The 24185-nt window shown below is 47.0% G+C and overlaps 1 protein-coding gene across 4 annotated transcripts in view; it reads right to left on the bottom strand.

The window, feature by feature from the left end:
* The window catches only part of ETV6 (ETS variant transcription factor 6), a 252951-nt gene that overhangs the window by 47490 nt on the left and 181276 nt on the right, over positions 1-24185 (bottom strand). For all 4 annotated transcript variants that reach the window (XM_060658362.3, XM_060658363.3, XM_060658360.3 and 1 more), the window contains one exon: positions 6111-6275. In XM_060658362.3, the coding sequence (XP_060514345.1) occupies positions 6111-6275 (165 nt within the window). The remainder of the gene's footprint in view (positions 1-6110; positions 6276-24185) is intronic.

Raw genomic sequence — 24185 nt, 5'->3', positions numbered from 1 at the left:
TTTGAACTCTGTTCGACCTTATTTTCTGAAAATTCCATTCAATCCATTTTTGTAGGCTGATTAAAGTACAGGCCTTTGTATTTAGTACAGAGTGATTTCTGTAACCATAACCATAAGCTAGTCTTTTACTTAGGAACCAATATTTGAGAGTTAGCTTGGTATCTGTGTCTCAAGACACAGAGATCCCGAGAAAAAGGGTGCAGGTTGTGGGAAAACGTGAACACTGCATTTAAGGCAAGAATAAATCAGTTAGAAAAGAGATATAGTGAGACAACTGCCTTTAGCGGATGCAGAACACAGAGGGGTATTACAGATAAACCAAAAACTAAGCATGTGAGAAAATACGAATATTGTAAAATGAGTAGGTGCTTTGTTACGGGACGTGTGGTCTGTTTTACAGGTGATAATGCCATGCTGTCTGGCACAGGGATCGGTCATCACTACCACTTTACAAATGGGACAAGGGAAGAGCTAAGAAATTAAAAGACTTTTCTGTAACTGGCTTCTTAACCATTTCTCTGATGTGTAGATGCTTTTTTTTCCCCTGCTCTGTTCACAGACACAAGGAGTATAGCCAACTCTCGGTGTCTCAGTCAAGGGTCACGCTTCCTGCAACTCCCACACTTCGGGACCATAATTCCCCTCCGTGACCAATACCCTCAGTTTCTGCAACTTGATTCTAAAATAGCCAGCTGACCCAACCATTCAACCCAGCAAATGCACCTACGGTTGCTTAACAGAAATGAATAAGCAAGTCGGTCCGAGGAGGAACGTTATGAAGATACAGATCAGTATTTTTCGTTTAACCTTGAAAGGGAATTTTACTATATTTGGAGGTCACAAGCGAAGCGTATTTCCCCAAACAAAGGTTCTGGTGCGTTGGAGAGGGAAGAAATAATTTGCCACATCACATTCTGGTACACTGGAAGACTAATTTGCTTTGTAAATCCACTATACGTTTTTTGCTGAATTGAATTGAAGGAGCTTTGAAAAGATGCTTATTTTCCATTTTTTAGCATCAGTAGAGAGTCCAACATGAATTGAACTGAAAATATCTTGTGGCTTTTGTGGCTGTTGTTCTTATAAATAATGTGTACGTAAATCTATTCCATCTTGATGTCTAACGGTGGATAACTCTAAAAGAGTTAATATCAATGTTAACTTCTCTGTTCCTTATTCTCAAGTCTCAAAGAGGTCAAATAGTCAAATATCCCTTTGAATTTAAATCATCCCAGACCATTTAAGGCAGTTACTATCTAGTAGCTCAAAGAGTAGGTAAGATTATCCCGTACAGGTAAAATTTTTATAAAGTTAAGATTCCTCTGCATTTTTTCCTTAGTTTTGCAAATGTTATAAATTCACATCTTGTGTCCCCTACCTGGGAGAATATTCCAAAGAAAATATCCCATGTATCTTCAGCCTTACCATCTTCTGTTTGGAGATAATATGTTATTTAAAGCACATTCTAAATGTTCCCCGCTTTATTCTAGAGGTTGAACATGGAGAACTCTTGTCCTGGAAATGGACAAGACAGGTGTAGTTTGTGAAACGGGTCAAAGAATGTAGAGTTCAGAGAGGCTACCATATTTGGACCTACGATATATTAATATTTCAGGTCATTAAAATTCATTGGACACTGTTCCCTCCTCTCTACATTTGAAATGGGTTGTGTTGGGGAATGTTATGTCCATATACAGACCGCATAATTCTGGGTGGGGCCAGGCAGGAAATAAGGTTGGGAGGAAGCTATAAACATCCAATTCACGGTGACGGGGCAACCAGATACTTTTGCTTATTCCAGCGGCTCCATGACTAGTGAGAAGCTGCTGCTGATTCATCTGAGGCAGCAAAAAACATTCAAAGAAAGACAGAAAAAAACTGACCGAAGTATCAGTTTTACAAGACATATAGGTTGAAGGGGATCAAAGTATTTATTCATTGCCTGTAGGGTAGGAGATTGTACTATGTCATAGAAGCTTAATATTGTTTCCTGGTTGAGGTTGGGCCTAACTGTTAAGAGCCGAAGGGGGCTTTGGATCCATATGGTAGAAATCCCATTTTACGGATGAGGAAAATAGGGGCCAAAGAAGTACTGTGACCTGCGGATGAGCCACGTATAGAACGTGGGCCTCCAGACATCTACTATATCAAACGCTAAACCAGAAAGCCCATGTCAGAAGAAGCAGTGGCAAATGCTACATGGGAACACTGAAGAAGATTTTCTATTTACACCTTGTCCCTACCCGAGGAGAATCCGAGTAGGTAGATCATGCCTCACTACCCTGCTACGCGGCCACTCCACGCGAACGTCTCCTGAACTCTTTCGCAGCTCGTTTCCAAACCCTCTGACAATATCCCTCTTTTTGTGGTCAGTTTTCTTGCAGCCCCTCCTGGCAGGTATCACCTTGAAATTCTGTCCACGGCTTTCTGGTCGATGCCTTAATTAAATTACCTGCAGTATATATTTCTCTTTACCCCCAGCTCAACACAATAGGGGTAATGCTCACGTCTACTATTCCCAGCTCTGGCCTGGCTCCGGTCTCAGATTTCCAGCAGCAGAACAGGGTGAATCTTTTTGGATACCGTGGCATTGCTGGGCCAAAATGAATCTTACTGCTTCCTGCAGATGAGCCCCTCTTCTTAGCTAACCATTCCGTGCCTGAAGTACTGTTATTTTATTCTCATCGATCTAGTTCTGGATTTCAATGTCTCCAATTAGGACTGTAGCTATAGCATCCTAACTGGTTTTCCTGTTTTTAGTGACCAAATGAGTCTACCCTATGCACTGACAGCCAAGGTCTGCTCCAAAGGGAGGGCTCCAATTCTGTTATTGATCAAAACTCGTCAGTGGTTTCCCACGCCCTGCCAAATAAAATCCGAGCTTCTTAACGCGGGCTTTAAGGGACTCATGTGTTGGGTCATCATTCGATCAATATTGAGTGCCAACTGGATGGTGCAGACAGGCCAGCTTGACAAGACACAACCCTTACCCAAATGAACTCCCTCCTCTAGTAGAGGGATGCAGAACAGAAAGCAATCCTATAAAACATGGTGTGTGTGTGTGTGTGTGTGTGTGTGTGTGTGTGTCAGGAGCCATGACAGAATTAGGGTATGCTCTGCGACATAAGAGGAACAGCACCTAGCCCAGACTGAGGTGGGAAGAGGTGGAGGAAAAGGAAGGCAGGCAGGGCACAATCAGGGAAGCAGGGATGTGAAGCAGGGAAAGCTTTCCCGGAGAAGGTCAGCAGAACTTCTAATAGGAAAAGGCATTCGGCCAAGTGGGGAAGGGGTGATGAGTGACGATGAACACTGTTTCAGGCAGGATGGAATCTGTGTGGCCTTATGTCTGAACCCCATTGGCACATGAACTGGCCTACGGCTCCTCCTTAACACCTTTCCTTACCTCTACCTTAGGTTCCTTTCCAAGCTTTCAAAGTCCCGGCTCCATTACCATACCCTTGAGCTGCATTTGACAACCCAGCCAGAAATTGCCTCTGCGATGCCTGAACCTCCTTAGCCCACACTTCTGTAACTCTAGCATGGAGGTGCTCAGAGAATACGCATGGAATGAATTTCTACTGCCACCTACCTGGGGTCTAAGCACCTCAGGCCCAGCGAGTGCACTGGCTTTATCCGGTCTCCTACCTCCCGCCTCTTCCATTCATCAGATGGGCTACTTCACGTCATCCAGATACATTAAGATAGTGCTGCCCCAGTTGCCTGGAATGTTCTTCTCTCCCCACCTTCTCCGTTCTATCCATCCTTCGTGTTCCAAATCAACTCCCTTCCTTCTCTCCTAAGCCCCATCCTGCTCTGCCCTTTCCTTTCTCCAGCTTCCTTTTGCCTCTAGGTTCAATGCAATCCTATCCAGCAGGACAGTGGGAGCCTGTCTATATTCCACATGGCCCACTCTGGCAAAGACCTGACAAAATGGCAGGGGACTACTGGTAGGCTTTTGCCTATCCTGGCTTCCAGTTTTGAGCAGAGAGAACCCACTTTCTAAGTAAAGCGGAGAGAGACCTCTAGGGAGAAAAAGAAATCAGCAACGAAAAGGAGTACCTGAGATATGATGGTTGGGGGGGATTTACAGACTCAGGGAGTCTTAGCCCCGGCTAAGGGCTAAGTCAAATCCAGTCAAAACATATCACTGTGTTTTCCCTCGTTTGCCTGACACGAGTGGTTTTTCTGGAACACACTAAAGAGTTAAAAGTTCTTTTCCTCCAGAGAGGTAGCTTTGCTCCTTTGAGTATACCTTTGAGGTTCCACTGGAACAGAAAAGGTAAGTATTTTTGCATTAAAAGGAACTATTTAGGGGTGCCTGGGTGGCTCAGTCGATTGGGCATCCGGCCTCCGCTCCGGTCATGATCTCGTGGTCCGTGGGTTCAAGCCCTGCGTTGGGTTCTGTGCTGACAGCTCAGAGCCTGGAGCCTGCTTCAGATTCTGTGTCCCCCACCCCCCTCCCCTGCTCATGCTCCGTCTCTCTCTCTCTCTCAAAAATAAATAAATATTAAGAAAAAGGGGACTATTTAGTTTCCTTTTAGGCTAGCTTTATTTATTTATATAGTTGTTTTAGTTTTCTTACCCTGAGACTACAGAAAGAATCAATGATTTGAGACAAAACGTTTCAGGTATGGCTGGGTCCATTCCTTTATAAAACGTTAAAAATGATCTGTTTTTCAGAGATGTGAACTTTTGAGTTTCAATAACTTCTATACTTCTCAGGGAAACTTCCCTTTATCATTTCCTCATATAAACGGTTTGCAGCGATTGGGAAAAGCGGGGGAGATACTGTTCTATATCCTTACCTCACGCCCTGTGATGGGGATGTTTCCTCACGACAGTTAGTTTACTAACTTCTGGCAGGCCTCCAGGAGTAAGTAAGGGTTAACTATGGAGTAAATAAGGGAACTATGCCAAGACCTTACACAGGATCTCTGCCCTTTGTCAAGACAAAGAGAGTCTCCACCAGACAAGGTATATCAAAGTTGGCCACAAAGAGGCTTGAGACAAGGAGCGCCTGTTGGTACCTGAATAACTAGCCCCTCAAAAGGCAAAAGTTCCCCATTTCACATACGGGGTTCCCAAATAACTATCTCCTAAGTATCCATAAAGTTTAAGAAGTGAAATTAGAAAGTTCATTTGAAGTCTTACACCTATGTCAGAAATACATTTTGTAGGTACAAACGCTCTTTGCTGAATCAAATCTTCCTATGCGGTCTTCGGAGCCCTTATGTTGACAAAACTGCCCGGTTAGAGGAGCCTGGGAAATCTTCCACTTGCCCTTTTCAGGATTTCTATAAGCTACAGGATGCCATACTTCAAAAAATTCAGTACTCTTGGGGCACCAGGGTGGCTCAGTCAGTTAAGCGTCCGACTCTCGATTTCAAGCTCAGGTCACGATCTCACGGTTTGTGGGTTCGAGCCCCGCATCGGGCTCTGAGCTGACAGTGCAGAGCCCACTTGAGATTCTCTCTCTCTGCCCCTCCCTTGCTTGCGCTCGCGCGCACTCTCTCTCTGTCCCTCTCTCAAGATAAAGAAATAAGCTTAAAAAAGAAAAATCAGTACTTCCAAAGGAAATCACCCAAAGCCCTTTATTTCTACACTTGCTGTGGCTCCTAGGACCTCCACCTCTTCCCATCCTTATCTTCTGTTTCCCTCACGTCTTCTTCCCTTTCTACTCCATCTACCTGAGCAAGGGCTCACGCCCCTTCTTCCTGTGTCTTTGGTTTTAACTGAGCAGTTCACCACCTACACTCACTCTCAAGCATCACTTTCAAAAGTTTCCAGAATCAGGAGCAAGGCAGAGTCAAAGGGCCGGAATGCATTTTCTCCTTGATTTGGTGGCACAACTAGACCCCTTAAGCTCCTTAAGGACCCTGTGGGTCCTTCTCCCGACCTTCAAAGTTTCCCCTCGATCTGGAAATTCTTCCTCTTTTCCCCTCCAGTGGACTTAGTCAGCAAAATCTTTCCTCTATGAAGCTAGGTCACGGTCTTTGTGCTCACGGTGACCTACCGTGGGGATTTCTTGGGCGTGATGGGTGGTGGCAAAGACCAAGCAATGACTAACAGATTTTCCAAGCCGAACACGTGTCAGGAGTCCAGACTCTCACCTGAATGAGGAGATCGATAGCGAAAGTCCTCTTTGGTCAGCAGCAGGAGCGCTTTGCCGTTCATTTCAAACGTGTTGCTGTCAATTGGCCTTAAAGAAAATTCGTTTTCAGCCCACTTGAGCCACTGGGCTACGTCATCCCTGCTCCAGTAAATTGGCTGCAAGCCTGTTGGAGAGAGAGCGAGGCAGAAAGAGAGAGAGAGAGAGGGAGGAAAAAAAAAAAAGGTCTTGTCAGTTAGACAGTTGGAATAAAGGAAAAGCTTTCTGAATGGTTAATAAAATGGAGTCTCCAGGTCTGAAGAGCTCTTATGTTCAACTCTGAATCCCAAGGCAAAGCTCAAGATTTGTAAGTGCCCAAGTGTGGTATCGGATGAACTATTTATTCAGAGGCAACATGAGAAGAACGATCCTTTTTTAGTCTTTGATGGACCCTAGGCCTTGCTGGCCTGCCCTTCCCTGCCCAGGTCCAGGGGCTGCCTTGATTCAGGTATGCCCCAAAGCTGAAGCTCCACGGTGGCCTGAAACACCCAAGGAACTCAGAGTCATGACAAATGCCAATGTGCTTCGGAGGGGACCTTAGAATTAGAGCTGATCTGATTGCCACCCAGTGTCCTTTTGTTTTTTTTATTAAAAAAAATTTTTTTTTAACGTTTATTTATTTTTGAGACAGAGAGAGACAGAGCGTGAGCCAGGGAGGGGCAGAGAGAGGGAGACACAGAATCGGAAACAGGCTCCAGGCTCTGAGCTGTCAGCCCAGAGCCTGAGGCGGGGCTCGAACTCACGGACCGCGAGATCATGACCTGAGCCTAAGTCGGACGCTTAACCGACCGAGCCACCCAGGCGCCCCCTCAGTGTCCTTTTGAAGTGAGAACGTTCCAGAGTCGGGCCTGACCTTTGAGAGCTGCCAAATAATAAAGTGTTCCCTGAAATTTCTTCCAGGAAGAGCAATTCACTCAGCCTCTGGGAAACTATCAGGCTAGCCTCTGGGAATGAGAGGGCAAAGCAAGGATAAAAGGTCTTTTGCCTTTTTATTCTACTTTTTGATGTTAGAACTTTCTGCCGGGGGTGGTATTGGGCTCTGAGTGGGACCAGAAGTGGGCCAAAGGGAGGGCTGTAGCTTAGGTGGAGAGGAGAACTCAGGCTGGGCTTTTCTGGAAGTCTGACTGTGAATCTATATTTTTATTTTATTTTGCTGTTGTGGGACATCTTTGGCATATCATTCAAGTGGTTTAGAACAGTGGTTCTCAAAGTGTGATCTGGGGACCCCTCAGGGTTCCCAAGCACTTTTCAGAGTGTCAATGAAGTCAAACCTCTTTTCATAGCAATATTAAGAGGTTATCTACTATTTCAGCCTCATTCGTTCATGAGTATACAGTGGGATTTTCTAGAAGCTACACAACGTGTGATATTGCAGCAGGCGTGAGAATCCAGCCATCTTCTATGAAGCCAGACATTAGAGACTTGCAAAAATGTAAGACAATGCCACTTCTCTCACTACTTTCTGGAAGATATATTCATAAATATATATTTATGCTAACATCAGCTTAGCTTATTACTTTTCAGTAAGTTAAGTGTTTTTGAAATTCTCAGTTTTAGTTTCCAATATGGTAAATATAGACAGGATCCACATGAGCGAAGCTCTTTGGGGTCTTCAATAATTCTTAACAACTGAAAGCAGTCCTGAGACCAAAATGAGAACTGAGGGGTTGGAAGGAGCTACGTGCCCAACAGAGCTTCATTCTCCAAAACTGCACCGTGTGAATTAATGGTTCAAATACAATGGAGTCAGGGTTTGCCAAGAAGAGCTTCAGTCTCTCCAGGAAGTTACTTAAACTTCCTAAGGAGACTCCATGAGTGTGCTCGAAAAGGGCCCTTCAGTTTGATCCTGGAAAGAGTCACCTTTTCATCCTTCAATCAAGCATAACAAAGAACTGTCTGGTCTACTTGTGTATGCTGTTTCTCCTTCCTCGTGGATCAGGGAAGGAATAGCTCAGTTCCCTTGGAGAAGGTCCAGAGCCTCTGGGCATGACTATTGGCTCCGTCTTCCAGGTGGCTCCTTTGCAAAGTCTAGTTCTGAAGAATGGTAGCTGGCTTCCTTGAACTCTGGGGAAGTCCTTTCTCAAGCAGTCTCTCGTGTAGGACACCAAGAAAGAAGTACGGGCACTGGCAGAATTAGAGATGGGCGTCCAAGAGCTTTTTTCCCCTTGGGTTTTAAGTTTTACAATTTTACGTGGCAAAAGGAAGTGGCATCATGAAATCATAATGTGTAGTATGGGGCGCCTGGGTGGCTCAGTCGGTGAAGAGTCCAACTTCGGCCCAGGTCATGATCTCCCGGCTGGTGGGTTCGAGCTCCGCGTTGGGCTCTGCGCTGACAGCTCAGAGCCTGGAGCCTGCTTCCGATTCTGCGTCTCCCTCTCTTGCTCTGCCCCTCCCCTGTTCATGCTGTCTCTCTCTCAAGAATAAATAATAAAAAAAAAATAAAAAAAATAATGTATAGTATGCTACTGCTCTATGATCCTGAGAATAAAACACAGCCACTAAAGAATTTAAGGTTTTGTTTTTGGCTCTTAACTCTACCCAGAAGTAATGCCTATCAAAAACAGTCCTTGGATACAGAAGGTGCCCCCCCCTCCCGTCTTTCCAACGACCTTGACAAAACACATATCTGGAATCACAGTGAAATGGCAGTGGGCGTGAAGACGGCTTAGCAAAATCTCAACTTTTGAACCGGTAAAAAAACCTTAATGTTTACTTCCTATCGTCAGCGGTGTCGCCTTTGAACAGAAACAGCACAGCGATCATTCATCTGTTATTGGGAATTTTTCCCCTTCCTCTCTTTCACAGGAGCAGCACGGGCACAGCCAGGCCCGGCGGGGGGCGGGGGGGTGCAAATAGGGGGCTCCAGTCAAGCTTGGCCTAGGAAAGAGCCTGGCGGTAGATGGGCCACGGAGCAGAAGACAGTCAGAAACAGGAAAAACGATGCGGTAGCTTATTGGAAGTGCGCGCGCCAAGGCAAATACAGAACCGAATCCCACTGGGGAGGGGAAATGAGAGTGAAATGCTGAAGTGTCTGCAGAGGAGTCACTGAACCGGAGGGAGGTGGGGGGAATGGGGGTGGGGGGACACAAGTAGTAATTTGAGGTTCTTTATATTCTATGGAAGAAAATACTCATGAGTAATCTTTTCCCTAAATACAAGAGGAGTCACACACTCCAACCAGCCCTTCTGGTGAAAGGCAACAGTTTCTCTTTTCACTTCCCATTAATCTCTCCCACAGCCCCGGTCCCCCGAAGCAAGCACAGTTACCGCGGAAACCCCCTCGTGGGGAACCGGCATGAAGGCCCTGGGCTGTGTGCAAAAGGGACCCATCAGGTCACTGTCAGTCCAGGGAATACCAGGCGATCCTAGCAGTTTTACAGAAGTGACCCTGACAGACCCAGCTACCTGCTTGAGGCCCCCGAGGAAACCGGTCAGGGTGTAAGGACAAGGTGGACACGTAGACCAAGCTGGAGAGAGGCTTGATAAACTTCGGTGTTCAAAGTCAAGTCCTACTGCTTTTTCTTTTTTCATTCTCTAGAGTAACTGGGAAAAAAGAAGCCCCCTTTCCTCCAACCTAACAGCCCTACGGCGGTTACAGCCCTACGAGTTACAGTGTCTAAATGGAATAGAGCCTTGGACCCAGAGGCAACTCTGTCTAATCAGGACCATTTAATTTACTTCACAGTCATCTATTAGGCACGTCTATCATCTCGCACTATTGTAAGCACTTTGTAAATATTAGCTCATTTAATTGCATGCTCACAGCAAAACCATGACATAGGGGTTCAGATCGGGGAACTCGGGCTCAGTGCACTTAAGGGATGTGCCCAAGGTCCTACGGCCATGGAAACAAGAGGGGCCGAGAGGGGCAGATTTGAACCCAGGCAGTCTGGCTTCAGGGTGTGTGTTCTTATCCATCACAGTACACTTACGCATGTAGTTCCCACCCAGAGTCAGAATTCGGATTGATTTTCAGCATCTATTAGGGATGCAGAAAAGACTGGGTGAATTGAATCCTCCCCATCCAAGACTTTGATCGTTGGAGGTTTTCTCAAGTTATCAACAGACTAAAAATAGAGCCAAAAAATCTGTATATCCTTGGAGAAGTAGATTTATAAATGGGAAGAGGAGGGAGGTGTAGGTGGCGCTCCGCTTTGAACACATCCAGGAATAAAGTGCCGCCCTCGCTGGCTACTTGCCCGCGGGCACTCAATGCTCATAGGCACTGGTCTTGAGACGTCATGTGGCTCACAGCTGCTAATGTAACAGAAGCCGTATGGGCGAGATGAGGGAGAACGTATAACGCAGAACCGGCCTCACAGTTATCGCTTGCAACTTTAACTCAACAAAATCGAATAATATAGCAGTTAATGATGAGTGAAAGGAAGAGAGACCATTTTTCTGCGCCTATGTTCTACTACTCCCCGTGCACATAATAAGCCTACTAAGACCTGCATTAAAAAAAAAAAGTTGGATTTATTTTTGAGAGAGAGAGTGTGAGCAGGGAAGGGGCGGGGAGAGAGGGGGACAGAGGATCCAAAGAGGGCTCTACGCTGACAGCAGCGAGCCTGATGCGGGGCTCGAACTCACAAACCGTGAGATGATGACCTGAGCAAAGTCGGACGCTCAACCGACTGAGCCACCCAGGCGCCCCAAGACCTGCCATTTAAAAAAAATTTTTTTTTTAATGTTTATTTATTTTTGAGACAGAGAGAGACAGAACATGAATGGGGGAGGGGCAGAGAGAGAGGGAGACACAGAATCGGAAGCAGGCTCCAGGCTCTGAGCAGTCAGCACAGAGCCCGACGCGGGGCTCGAACCCACGGACCGCGAGATCATGACCTGAGCTGAAGTCGGCCGCTTAACCGACTGAGCCACCCAGGCGCCCCAAGACCTGCCATTTTTAACGTCAATTCACTTCAGAGTATATTTGAGAAGCATTTTATACAGAAGAGATGAACCGCTATTATTAAGAAAATTCTGAAGCATTCCACTGCAGTTTTTTTTCCCCAAGTGGGTCAAGTGAAGTTCATGGTGTACCCTTCAACGCCCTGAATTTCCTTCTAATATTTCTTCGAGTCCACGTTCAAGGGGGCAGCGACTTTCCCCAGCACATTGTTAAGCCTCATTTCAAGGTCTCTCAGCTAATGTTTAAATGAACGATGAAAAGTGGGCTAGGAGTCAGGAGCCTGGATTTTACCACCAGAACTGCCATTAGCTAACAGGTGATTTGGGGCATTTTCTCCCGGGCTCGACAACTTCATTCTGTAAAATGAGGCGCCTAGACGATGGGGTCTCTATTCCTTTCCGGGTTGCACACTGGGAACATAGTCCCGCTTCATCTGAATCCTAAAAACCCAATCATATAAACAGCCAGGACCTTTTTACCACCAAACTACCGCCTGCTCACAACGATGACCCCAAGATTTTGTAACTTCCTGAATGACCTTCTGGGTCTTGGAAAACAGATTACATTATTTTAAATAGAGGGCAGTGCCTAAGAGTGTTTTATCATATTCCAATTCTTGGAAAAGCTATAAGCCGGCCAAGGCAATAATACACATAACATTCTGACAAGGTGCTTTCACATGTATGACCTCATGTAATTCTCACAAAAGCTCTGTGAAATCCGTCTTGCTCCCATTTCAGTTTTAACAGATGAGGAGGAGAACAGGGGGCTCGGAGTCAGGAGATGATTGTACCGGCTCGAACAATACTCAGTTCAGGCTCTGGTGCTACAAAATACAGTCATCAAAAACATCCTTTGTCCCAACCTTGCCGTGTACACGGGATTTTGATACAGACGCTATGGCTTATGGGATAGACTGGTAAAGAGAAGACGACACCCCAGAGATGATCTAGTCCAACTCCCACCCATCTCACTCACGGGGAAACTGAAGCTGGGAAAAGTTAAGAGGCTGCACCGCGAGCGAGCCGCCCCACGTTCCCTGCTTCCAGCATCTCATGTTGTGTCGTAACTCGATTCAATGACACAGAACAATTCTGTAAACCCCTGACATGAATGAGGAAAATGATCACTTCCTTGCTTAGTCATCCTGACTTCAGATTAAACGTCCTTAATTGGTCCAAACGTAATTTCTCAATTGTAGTTTTTAGACCCTCCCCAACCCACCTGCCTCCTCCAGAGATCATATTTAGCTCCCATGCCTAAACATCATACCAGGAGCAGGGCCAGAACTTTCTTCCTCTGGACAATAGACTTCTATTGTTCATAGTCGCTAAGTTATTGGGCATTTAGACTGAATATTTTCTGCAAAGATTCTTATTCTCATTTTATAGACGAGCAAAAATGTAGCACGCATAATGGGACATGGTGGCACTTGGATCCAAACCCAGGTGGTCTGGTTCCACAGTTCCCAACTCTGTTTTTTTATTTCAGTTTTATTCATTTATCTTGAGGGAGAGAGAAAACACGAGTGGAGGAGGGGCAGAGAGAAGAGAGAGAATCCCAAGCAGGCTCCGCACTGTCAGCACAAAGCCTGATGCGAGGCTCGAACGCAGGAACCCATGAGATCATGACCTGAGCCGAACTCAGACGCTCAAGTGGCTGAGCCACCGGGCGCCCCCAACAGTCCCAACTCTTAAAACCCTGCCATACTGCTTCTCGAGAACCTCATAATGACAGCAAATACTTACAAGAACTTACTGTGTCCCAGGTACTGTCCCCAGTGCTCTCTGTACAGAACTCATATAATCCCCACAACAATACTGTATGACAGAAACCATCACCATCCCTCCTTAGAGAAGAAAACTGGAGCACAGGGAAGTTAAGTGACCCGGCCAAAGTCACACAGCTAGGATAACGGACAAGCCAGGCGGCTTGGCCCAAAGTCTGTATTATTAACCACCTATACGTCTCTGTCTAGGCTTATCTGGTGTTTTGGCAGAACATCAAATTAAATTCGTGACCGAAAAAAGAGAGGGAGAAGGGCGTCAATGGCCGTATGAATCGTCACAGTGGATACGCACGCAGGCACCGAGCGCCAGCACTGAAACTATTCCCCAGCTGTGTGACCTCAGGCAAGTTACTCGACCTCTCTGTGTCTCACTTGACTCAAATGAAAAAAAGGGGACAGTCTGCAAGCTGTGAGTAAGTACCAGTGGATCACAGACGATGTGCTTATCAAATGTGAAGATGCCATAAAGCTAGTATACAGTAAGATTATGTAAGTGGTAACAATAAAACACGCAGAGGACAGTATGTGGAACATAGCAAGCATTTAATAAGTATTAGCTACTGTTACTACGGTTACCATTTTCAGTTGCCCTACCCTGCACACACAGAGCTGGTGTTTGGAACCCAACTGGAGGAATGTACTTGAATCAATATTAGATTTCATCTTGTTATTTTTTTTGCCATCATTCCCAGCCTGCTGCAGTCTTTCCGGATTTGGTTCTATTTCTAGTAACAACCACGCTTTACAGCTTCATGTCTTCTGTGGCTTTGATAAGCATCTGTCACCGCAACAGGCTCCTGACAAAATGCGGATTAGGTGAGGGCTGAGGTGGGAGCACTCTGGTGATGTAACAGTCACCTCCTTCCGGATGGATGCTGATCAAGTTATCAGCTCCTTTGGGGTGCAAGGGTTCAATGATCAGTCCATTTAAATACTCTGGTAGCCGGACTATAGTTTTCAAGCTCAGCCAAAACGGCACCCGTCTAAAATTCAATGAAATGCTTTCTTCGTGTCCGTGAATAAGTAACCACGACCTTATCGAAGAGGATAGAGGAAGCAGAGAAGGAGCAAATGCTGGGCTCTGAAGGGACAACTTTTTCCTATGTGCTCACAACACCTGCGTTTCAAACCCTGTCCCGAATTCCACCTGGAGGTTAGATCACGCCAGCTGTTTTTAGTCTGTACGGACACTCTCTTCTCCTTTTCGATTGTGAATATCAGGTAAACGGTGGCTCACAGTCTTTCTTTCAGTCCCTCTTCCATTCCCTACAACCCTCAGGGATCGCTGTCAGTGGCCTAACTCTCACCCTTGTAAGTTCTGTATTCTCATTTGTCATTTGGGCCAAGAGCAGTGAATTTATTTAGAACAACTTAGACTCGTTTTTACATCAATTCTCCCATGAGGCTTTAATTCCCTTATGCCGATGTTTGTACTACCTGTTTCGGTCTGACAACCATCCTCCCTGATGGCAGAGAGGGAAGAAAGAGAGAAGTTGCACGGTTTTCTCTTTGCCACTTGTTCATGTCACTCTATCCAACCAAATCAGCATGCTGATACCATGCTTATTCTTATTTATTTATTTATTTTCAAATTATATTTTAATGTTTTATATTTGAGAGAGAGAGAGAGAGACAGAGTGCGAGCAGGAGAGGGGCACAGAGATAGAGACAGAATCTGAAGCAGGCTCCAGGCTCTGAGCTGCCAGCACAGAGCCCGATGCGGGGCTCGAACTCACGAACACCGAGATAATGACCGGAGCCGAAGTCGGACGCTCAACCGACTGAGCCACCCAGGCGCCCCAACAATCAGGTAATTCTTATAAAGAGTATCTATTCGTATGAAAAAATGCCAAATAGCATATGTACGTAGGTATGATAATCCCAAGCAATGCACAGAATAACATTACCATGAAATATAAAAATATTAATGGCAACTGTCACTCAGGAGAATTACAGGTGATGCTTACCATCTCCTTTTTTTTTTTTTTAACGTTTATTATTTTAATTTATTTTTGAGAGAGAATGTGAGCAGGGGAAGGGGCAGAGAGAGAGGGAGGCAGAGAATCAAAAGCGGGCTCTGAATTGTCAGCACGGAGCCCGATGCGGGGCTCAAACTCAGGAACCACGAGATCATGACCTGAGCCACAGTTGGACACTTAACCGACCGAGCCAGCCAGGTGCCTCTCCTTTCCATTTTTTATTTCCCACTTCTCTCTATTCAGCATGCATTACCTTTATATTTTAAAAAGCCCATGTAAAATTTGAGCTCCTCAGAGAATGTCCCCAATACAGCCTCATCAGCTTCCCCAGTTACCCTCCTGCCCACTCGTCTCAGCGAGCGCCCTGCGCGCGTGATCTGCCTTCGGAAGTTCATTTTCTTTTCTTTTTTTTTTTTTTTTGGAAGTTCATTTTCAAAAGCGCTCTGACTCTTCTGACTTGTGCATGAGCACTGTGGACCATGGGACCATAGGCACTTCTCCTCTAAACTTCTGAAAGCACAACTGACCATGTCTTTCATTTCTCTTTCCCAATTGTAAGATGATGTATTCTCACCAGCGCGTCCCTGTATCATTTCTACTCTGCCGACCAATGCCTCCTTGTTTGTCAGACCCGAGTCCAAATTTGCAGGGCCCCTCATTGTTCCTTCTAAGAGATGAAACTGCTAACTGCGAGGAGCGTCTGTTAAGAGTCAAAACGTGCAAGCACGGAGCTGACACAGGTTTCTCAGTGCTTCTCCCGTCACGCCTGGCACACGGTGGTCCCCCCGTGATGCCGGACTGCACCAAGATCCCCGGTCCGCCGCCGGGCCAGCGCTGCAGCCTGTGACTGTCACCCCTCTCCCAGCCAATGCCATGCTCATCGGGTAGGATGCTTCAGACCTGGGTGGTACTTTACTAATACCACATGCTGCTGCGCCCGGATCAGCCCCACAACTGTTCTGTGAGGGAGCTAAGGCTGGTGCAACTGTCCTTGCTGAAGGAACGGAAGCTCAGAGAGGTAAAGGGACTGTCCCAAGGTCACAATGCACCTGGGACCAGAACCGCAGCCCCAGGTCAGTCTAGTGAACTTTGGCCGGGTCAAAGGATGCAATGGATATAAAAGTGTCCCCGGTACTCTGAAACGCATGGTGACGACGCAAGGGAATTAGGAGTAATAAACCATGAACTCAACTTCTCATGGCAGGTCTGGTTTAGCTGTGGATCCAGAAGTCTGAGCAGACCCCAGAGACCCCCTGTGCCTTCTGCAAAGGGGGTCGCGGTGGGCAGGCTTTACCTTAGGATAACTAAACCCTCCAAAGTCAAACCGAGTATCATCGGAGACCTCCAAGCTGCTTCCCAGCACACCTTCCGGGAGCGTCCCCCCCACAGCCAGTCCTCCAGTCTCCACCCTGGGCCTGGTCTCCGAGGTAACTCCCACAAGCCAGGTATTCCCATTTCTCTGGGTCTGCCTCTGACCTTGGATTTGCTATTTGATCAAAACTGCTTCCAGCACACAAATTCTGTCACTAGGGAATCAGAAGTTCCAAAACATTTCCTATTTTTGTCCTCAAGGTTAGCCTGTTTCTCGGCACTCGGCTCCCAAGTAGAGGTTAGAAGGGTCCACCTACATCTTTTGGCCCCGATCCCCAAAGCAAGAAGACTATATGTTCAAGTTCAGATCCAGAGTCCTATTCGATTCCCTCAAAAAATTTCTTCGTGTAGGGGCGCCCGGGTAGCTCAGGTGGTTAAGCGTCCGACTTCGGCTCAGTCCATGATCTCGCGGTTTGTGAGTTCAAGCCCCACGTCCGGCTCTGTGCTGACAGCTCGGAGCCTGGAGTCTGCTTCGGATTCTGTGCCTTCTTCTCTTGCTGCCCCTCCCCTACTCATGCTCTGTCTCTCTCTCTCAAAAACAAACACTAAAAAAAAAATTAAAAGAAAAATTTTTTTCTTATAGACTTCACTTTGTGGATTTTTCTGGCTTTCACTCAGTTTTATCCACAAAAGGGTTTTTAGCAGCAAACCTGTTGACAGCAAAGCTGGCCCAGCGCCTGCCACTCACCCTCGCAAACATGACATAAGAGTCCTTCCCATTTCCGCTTTGGGGCAGCAAGCCCAATGTGGTGAGAGGCATGTGATATTTTAGATAAAAACTTTGGTTTTGGACTCAGTCCTGAGTTCAAATACTCGTCCTACCGCCTAGTGGGCTCAGTGCTTTGGGGCAAGTTACAGCTCTGAACCTCAGTTTCCCCAGCGGTAAAATGAGGCCAAGAATAGCACTTATCTCCTTGGGCAAATTTAAGTATGACATGAGGTAACCCTTATAAAGACTTCCCACCACGTCTGGTACACGGGAAGTGCACAGTGCGCTTTGGGGGACTGGGTAGGACAGAGGCTGGACGGCAGATTGACCGTACTTTGCCACATATCTCCAGGAGAATGGAATCCTTCCTGCAGCTCCCTGGGGCCTCAGGAACTTGAGCAGGGGTTCTTGCAGGCTGTGAAGGCTCTGTCAGGAGCTTTGGGGCCCGTACAGGGCTTTGAGGAGGGGGCCGGCATCATCAGTGTGCTTGCAGGTTGGGAAAATGGCTCAGGAGGCGATGGAGAGAAAGGACGGGAGCAGATGAGAGGCTGGAGGAAGAAAGGTCAGATTTGGAGCCCATTTGGGTCCTGGACTAGGGTGAGGCAACTGAAATGCTCACTTCGGGTGGAAATTGTTTACATTTTCACGATGAACAAAACAGCAACATTTTGACTGAAGCCATATTGAGAAGAGACATGATGAGGGTGTAGCAGTGCCAATGGAGAGGGGTTCTTAAGTTTCGGAGATAATGGACCCCTCTGAGAATTCAGGGAGACCCACGGACCCTCTTGCCGAATGCACAGGCACACGCACACACACACAAATATTTGGCTCTAATTTCAAAGTTTATAGACCTTGTCTATAAATGTCTATGTAGCGACCCCTGGAGAATCAGGCTAGTAATTTTGAGCCTCACGTATGCCAATGGGCCTGCCGACAGGTACTCGCAATTTTGGTAAGCAGCAATTTAGGCGCGAGAAGAGAAGACACACATTCGTCTGTCCTGGTATTTTGGGGAGGAAAAGAGAAGAGAGGCAGGAAGGGTACCCTTGCCGCACTGAGAAGCGTGGGGGGGGGGGGGGCAGCAATGAAATGACGCAGGGCAACTGTGGGGGTCACTTCTTTATGAAATGCACACACCTGACCTTAAATATGGAATGTCCCTTCCTCGGGTATTTTAGGAATCGTAGCTAACACACGGCAAGTTTGTATTCAGACTGATGAAGGTTAAGCACTGCAAATTATTTTAATTTATGAACAGTGAGGCAGCTGGGATAGGAGAGATACCACTGAAGGAGAGATGTGATTGAACTTCTAAAAGAAAGAGGCAAGTAAGGGCAGCATGTCTCCTACCACAGGGCAGAAAGAAATTCTTTCTATTATTATTATGATTATTATTTTAAGCTTATTTATTTGGGGGGGGGGGCACAGAGAAAGTTGTAAGCCTAAGCAGCTGTTCACTGTCAGCTCAGAGCCTGGTGAGGGGCTCGAAATCATGAACCGCGAGATCCTGACCTGAGCTGAAATCAAGAGCCAGCCGCTTAACTGACTGAGCCACTCGGGTGCCCCTAGAAAACACTTTATTTTCAATTTTATTGACATCTATGCACACAAAGAAGTCCATTTTGAAGAGGAAAAAAATGTCGGAAAATAGATATTAAAAGTTGAAATGCTCCTTAAATAGATTAGGGGGCAGACTGGGAAATTGCCAGGAAAAGCAGGCGCAAGAAGATTTTCTAATCGTCAGTGGAAACACAGGGGTGCGGAGAAAAGAGGGATCCCTTTGGCTCTGCATGATCCACAAAACACAGAAGATCTACTACGGGGGTGTCTGAATAAAGAAGAACGAATATCCTTTTCTCCCCCTCTGGCTCTTTTAAACCACACAGGATCGTCTCTTGTGCGGGCCACAGTCCACAGAACATTCCTTTGCGAAGCATAACAAGGGCTGAACTCATTCTCATTCTGGACAGGGCCTGATCTGCCCAGTCACTGGCATGGGAGAGGCTTTCCTTTGTGTGGTTCAGCTGCGCCTGGTCCCTTCCCTCCAGGGTTCTCTTTATTCCAGGCAAACTTAAACAAGCGGGCTGCCTTTTCTCAGGATGGAGACAGTCCCTATTATCACTGAGTCCTGTGGGGTGAACAGGAGGCTGGGGTGGGGATGGCGGGGGGGGGGGGGAGCAGAGAGGGAGGGGCTGGCGAAAGGGAGCCTGACAGAAGCGTTTAACTTTTACAATGTTAACTCCGCAGGCCTTGGAAGACACAACCACGGCCCAAAAGGCAGATGTGACCAGGGTTCAAGCAACCTACCACCCTTACAAAACGATGCTTTTCTGGAAAATATCTTCTTTTAAGGAGAATTCTCCCTCTCCCTCCCCCTTTCTTCCATCACCTCCTTCCCTGACTCTTAGGAGAGGGATTCCGAGCATTTCCAAGGCCCCATCGGTTTCCTTTTGGTGCCCAATCATCGCTCCTTCTCCAGGCTGCCTGAGCTGAAGCTGAATCAGCATTAGGAGGGGCAAACGGGGCAACAGAGGCCGGGTGAAACCATTTCAACAGATTTGTGGACGCCTCATGAAACGAAACAAAAAATCAGACTTGTAAAAGCAGCTTCTACTTAAAGATAACTAGCATTTGTGTGTGTGTGTGTGTGTGTGTGTGTGTGTGTGTGTGTGTGTGTCTTCTCTGCCTCGTCGCTTCTGTGTGGAGGAAATTCACAGGCAAATGGCTTTTGTAGATTTAGCCACTAAAAAAGTTGTAATCTTTCTTTCTCACCAGTTAAACTCCCTGGTATCTGAGTTGCGAAGGTTACTAATCCCCTGGTTTCAGGGCCTAAGATGGTTGCTGGGGAGTCAGGAAGATGAAAAAAACAAAAACAAAAACCAACAAACAACAACAAAAAAAACAAAGCAAAAGCAACCCATGCCGCCTTCCAGAACCGCAGAAACATTCCGTGGCCAAAGGGAGACTCTCTCTTGCTGCCAAGTATCCTTCTCTTTGGCTCTGTTGTCTAGTCTGCAGTTTTATTCACTCCTTTGGATGGAGGCACGAAGACGTCTGTGGAAGGGGAGGCTGGTAGAAGAAATACACTAAATCAATATAATCCGTTCACACCTTAGCTTTGCTAGGCAGTCAGATGAGCGTGTCAGAGGAAGGAGTGAGAGGACCCTCAACTTTGAAGGATAGTGGGGGTCTGAAGCAGCCAGGAGGCAGAATGTTATAGGCGCCTGAGGGAAGGAAATTTTGTTCACTTTTACCTACAGATGTTTCTGACGTATGATTCTTTTTTTTTTTTTTTTAATGTTCATGTAGTTGAGAGAGAGAGAGAGAGAGAGTGCACCTGAGCATGGGAGGGGCAGAGACAGAGGGAGACAGAGAATCCCAAGCAGGCTCTGTGTCATCAGAGCGGAGCCCCGGGCAGGGCTTGAACTCACAAACCGTGAGATCATGACCTGAGCGGAGAGCAAGAGTCAGACGCGTAACTGACTCAGCCACCCAAGGCACCCCCCGTACGACTCCTTCAAAGGAGCTTTTACTTCTGCACTGGGAACGGTGTGAGTGTTTATAATACAGACGTTGAGTGCCCTGAGTTCTGGAGACAGACAGGGCTATGTCTGTTTTTTAACTTTGACTCAAGAGTCTGCAAAACAGCTGCCCATCACTGACAGCCCAAGGAAAGTTCATTCACACAGCGCACAAACGCTTCCCCGAGGCCGGGGCAGAGTGTGAGCCAGGTGAGGCCTCCAGGTGGTCGGCAGGCTGACCTCCCCATTGTCCTGCTATTTATAAAGCATGCTGTCTACTTTGGTTTCTTGGCAAGAACTGCTAATCTGCTGGAAACATGAAATTTTGCCTTTAGCGACTTGATTATAAAATAAAAATCAAATCCTGTTTCCGTCACCTACTAGCACAGCAGCTGTAGGGGGTTCAATGGTGGCCCCTGCCCCCAAAAGATATGTCCATGTCATAATCCCTGGAACCTGTCAATGTGACCTTATTTATTTATTTATTAAAAAAAAAAGATCTTTGCAGATGTAATTGAGGTCGAAATCTCGAGATGAGATCATCCTGGATTATTCAGGCGGGACCTATATCTAATGACAAGTGTCCTTATGAAGGAACACAGGGGAGGGACAGAAGAACAAAAGAGGGCCATGTGAAGACAGGCAGAGACCGGAATTATGCAAACCTCTGGTTTCCCTCCTGACAGGCTTCTATTATCCACATACTGAAATTCCCTTGCCTCTCTCCAATAGTTGTCACTTTCTCTTGAATCTTCAAAAGTCGCTTACTTCGCTTTCATTTCAAACAATTTCCAGTGTTTCACCTTCTGTTTCTCTTCAACATGGCCGTTTATGATATATTCATCTTGAATTCCTACTAGTTTGCTCTTCATTTCTGAAATGATTTTTCTTTCATTTTTAAATGTTTCCTGAGTTCTGGCATCTTAGTTCTAAGTTTTCCTTATTCTGGTTTATGTTGTCTACCCCCGCCCCTCCATATTCAATAGCATTTTCTTAATGAATTTTAGCTCATCTGGATGGCAGGTTACAGTTGTTGAATGGTTCCATAGCCATGTCTTTAGGACACTCGTTAGGAGTGCTATTCTGCTTCTTACTTTCTTTTATCTTCTAAAAACTTTGTATGGGACTTGACCTCACTACTTTCCTATTGCGCGGTTTCATGTGAAATTGATTTTCCTGAACTTTTAGAACAAGGCGTGTTCCAACTTTACAAAGCTCTCTCTTCTATTGTGTTGACGGAGTGCTCGAATATATGGCAGCTTGCTGGTTGAAATTTCCTCCTTCTGTTTCCTTTCGGGGACCTTTCTTCCTTAGTCTCTGTTGTTCCTCTCCTATTCAACTTGCTTTCACTCTGGCAGCGTCTCAGTGTGGGGTCTTCCTGGAAGAAGGACCTGGCTGGGAAGTTCCCAAGATCACAGCTAGAGCGCTCCAGACCCTTTAGACCTTGCCCCGTGTGCACTGGCTGCCTTTGGAAGCAACGAGAAGATTGTCACTTTCAGCTGCCCCTCTCAAACGGAGCCTCCGCAACGGCCGGTGAGCTCCTCTCGGCTGCTCTGGGCTTTTCCATCAAAAGCCCCACTGGATCTTGGGGCTAGCTTGTCAGCAGTTTTGCTCTTGTCCACGGGCTCTGGCCACGTGACCGTGTTGTGGGTTCGGAGAGACGTTGAAACCGACACGGCTGGAGTGCCATCGTCCCAGACTCTGTCCCAGAATACTTCCGGTTTGCAAGGGCAGCATGCCCCTGGTATCGCGTAAAAGAGAGCACCAACATTCTTATGTCTCTGGATGAACTCTTGCTGGGGTTTGTGGCAGTAAGTCAAAGAAGTGTGGTCCTTACTCTGAGAGGTCTCTGGCCACCCGAAGGGAGTCACAGCCCACGAGAAAGCGGAGACCCAGCATCCGGAAGGGAAGACACGATCAAATGGCTATAGCCTTGATGGGCATCAGATGCCAAGGGAGGGAATACACGGCTTCTTTCATGGAAAGGACTAAAGGACTATTCTAGTGAAGATAAAATCCTCCAAATGGCAGGAATGGATGGTGGAGATGAAAGTGACAGCAGTGACAGCGGCAGAAAGACCCCCAACCTTCTGCCGTCCTTCCCACTTCCCATCCCAAGAAGGCAAGACTGACAGATGTCAGAATTTTAAAGACTTCACGAAAATTCGACTGACTCAGCCTTTGGCTGGACACCTCAGTCCTCGTAGATCAGGGGGGCGGTCTCCTCCAGTGAGTGCCCTTCATGCTCAGCGACCAACCACAGCTCAGAGAAACAGGGAGTTATGTGTTAGCCACAGATTTCCCCATGCGAGCCCTAGGAGGAGCGAGTCAGCCGTTCATTCCAGAAAGAGCCCCACACAGCAAGGCCGCGGGCAGCTGGGCAGGTGCGGCTGGGCTTGCTGTCCACTCTAACTCGACTTTCCTGCTTTGAAAAGCCTCCTTTCTCTGTTGGGTTGGGTCTGTTTGGAAGGCCCGACCCGTCCCTGACGCCCTGGTCTCATCAAAGGATGCGGCCACATAATGATCATTTTTTCAAGTGGCTTTTTTAATGCAGCCTTTGGAAACTTTGCAAGAAATGTATCGATTTGAAATACTCAAGCTGAATTATTGAGCTTTGGCGAAGGGAAATAAATCTTTCCCACTCTCCATGCCTGTTGCCAAGTGCAGCTTCCAGGAAGCAATGACTGTCCTTTCTGGAATCGAAGCAAAAACTCAAAACATTCTATCACCTTCCCTCTACTTCACCCCTCCCCCTGTCTTCACTGGCAATTCACTGACAAAAGCACTTTACATTCATTGCTCATTTGCCTGAATAGGCATCCGAATTAGCAATGCCCAAATTAGTAATGCCTGGCTGAGGCAGCTTCCTAAATAATGAGGCCGGATCGCTTTGGCAGACCCGGAGGCCCGCGGAAAGCAAGCCTGCAACACGTCATTAGGTGAAACACTCTTCCGGTTTTATAACCAAAACTTCCCCTACAGACCTGGATGTGTCAGGTAGAGGGTATATGTTCACTGATGCCAGAGGTTAGCAAGACCGGGAGCCAGGGCTGGGGTAGGAAGGTGGGGAGAGTGCACAGGAAAGGGGGCCCTGTGCCGGAGTGTTCTAACGCACATGCCAGCATGAACACAGAAACTTCCTGACATCTGCCGTTTCTTTCATTTCAGTCTGGGGTGATCATCTCACCTGGCCATGTTCCAGGGGAATTCCCATCATTACCACCAAAGCACAGCTTGGTCTCATTGTGCTAAGTGCTCATCCGTCCATCTCTCCATCCACGCACCCATCCGTCTAGCCGATTAGGCACCCCCTACAGACTGCATCTTGTACAAAGTGCAAGGTCCATCAAGGTGAGGGACACAAGGCTTTAAAATCTCGGGGCGGGGTGGAAGCAGGGAATGTAAGAGACGGTTGGCAGGCCAGTGCATTAGTGCAGGGCCAGGGAAGAACTGAAGGGTGGGGAAGGGAACTGAAGGGAACTGAAGGGAAGCTTTCCTGGCAGAGGGAACAGCAGGTACAAAGGCCGGGACCTATGAGAGAGCCAAAGCAGTTTGGGCAACGGAGGAGTTTCGCCAGGACAAAACGCAGAAATGCATGCGAACCTGCATTTATGTGAGGCGAGGGAGCAAGAAAGCAAGAGCTCCACGGTGATGCTGAAGAGGCACGTGAGACCTGATCTGTCCCAAACGGCCCTCCTGCCGTCACCTGCCCAACTGCTGTTCGAAGTCCTTCCCGTCCCAGAGAACGCCAAATCC

The sequence above is a fragment of the Panthera onca genome, chromosome B4 (assembly GCF_046562875.1).
Source record: "Panthera onca isolate mPanOnc1 chromosome B4, mPanOnc1 haplotype 2, whole genome shotgun sequence".
Lineage (NCBI taxonomy): Eukaryota > Metazoa > Chordata > Mammalia > Carnivora > Felidae > Panthera > Panthera onca.
This window is presented reverse-complemented; position numbering and strand designations above follow the sequence as displayed.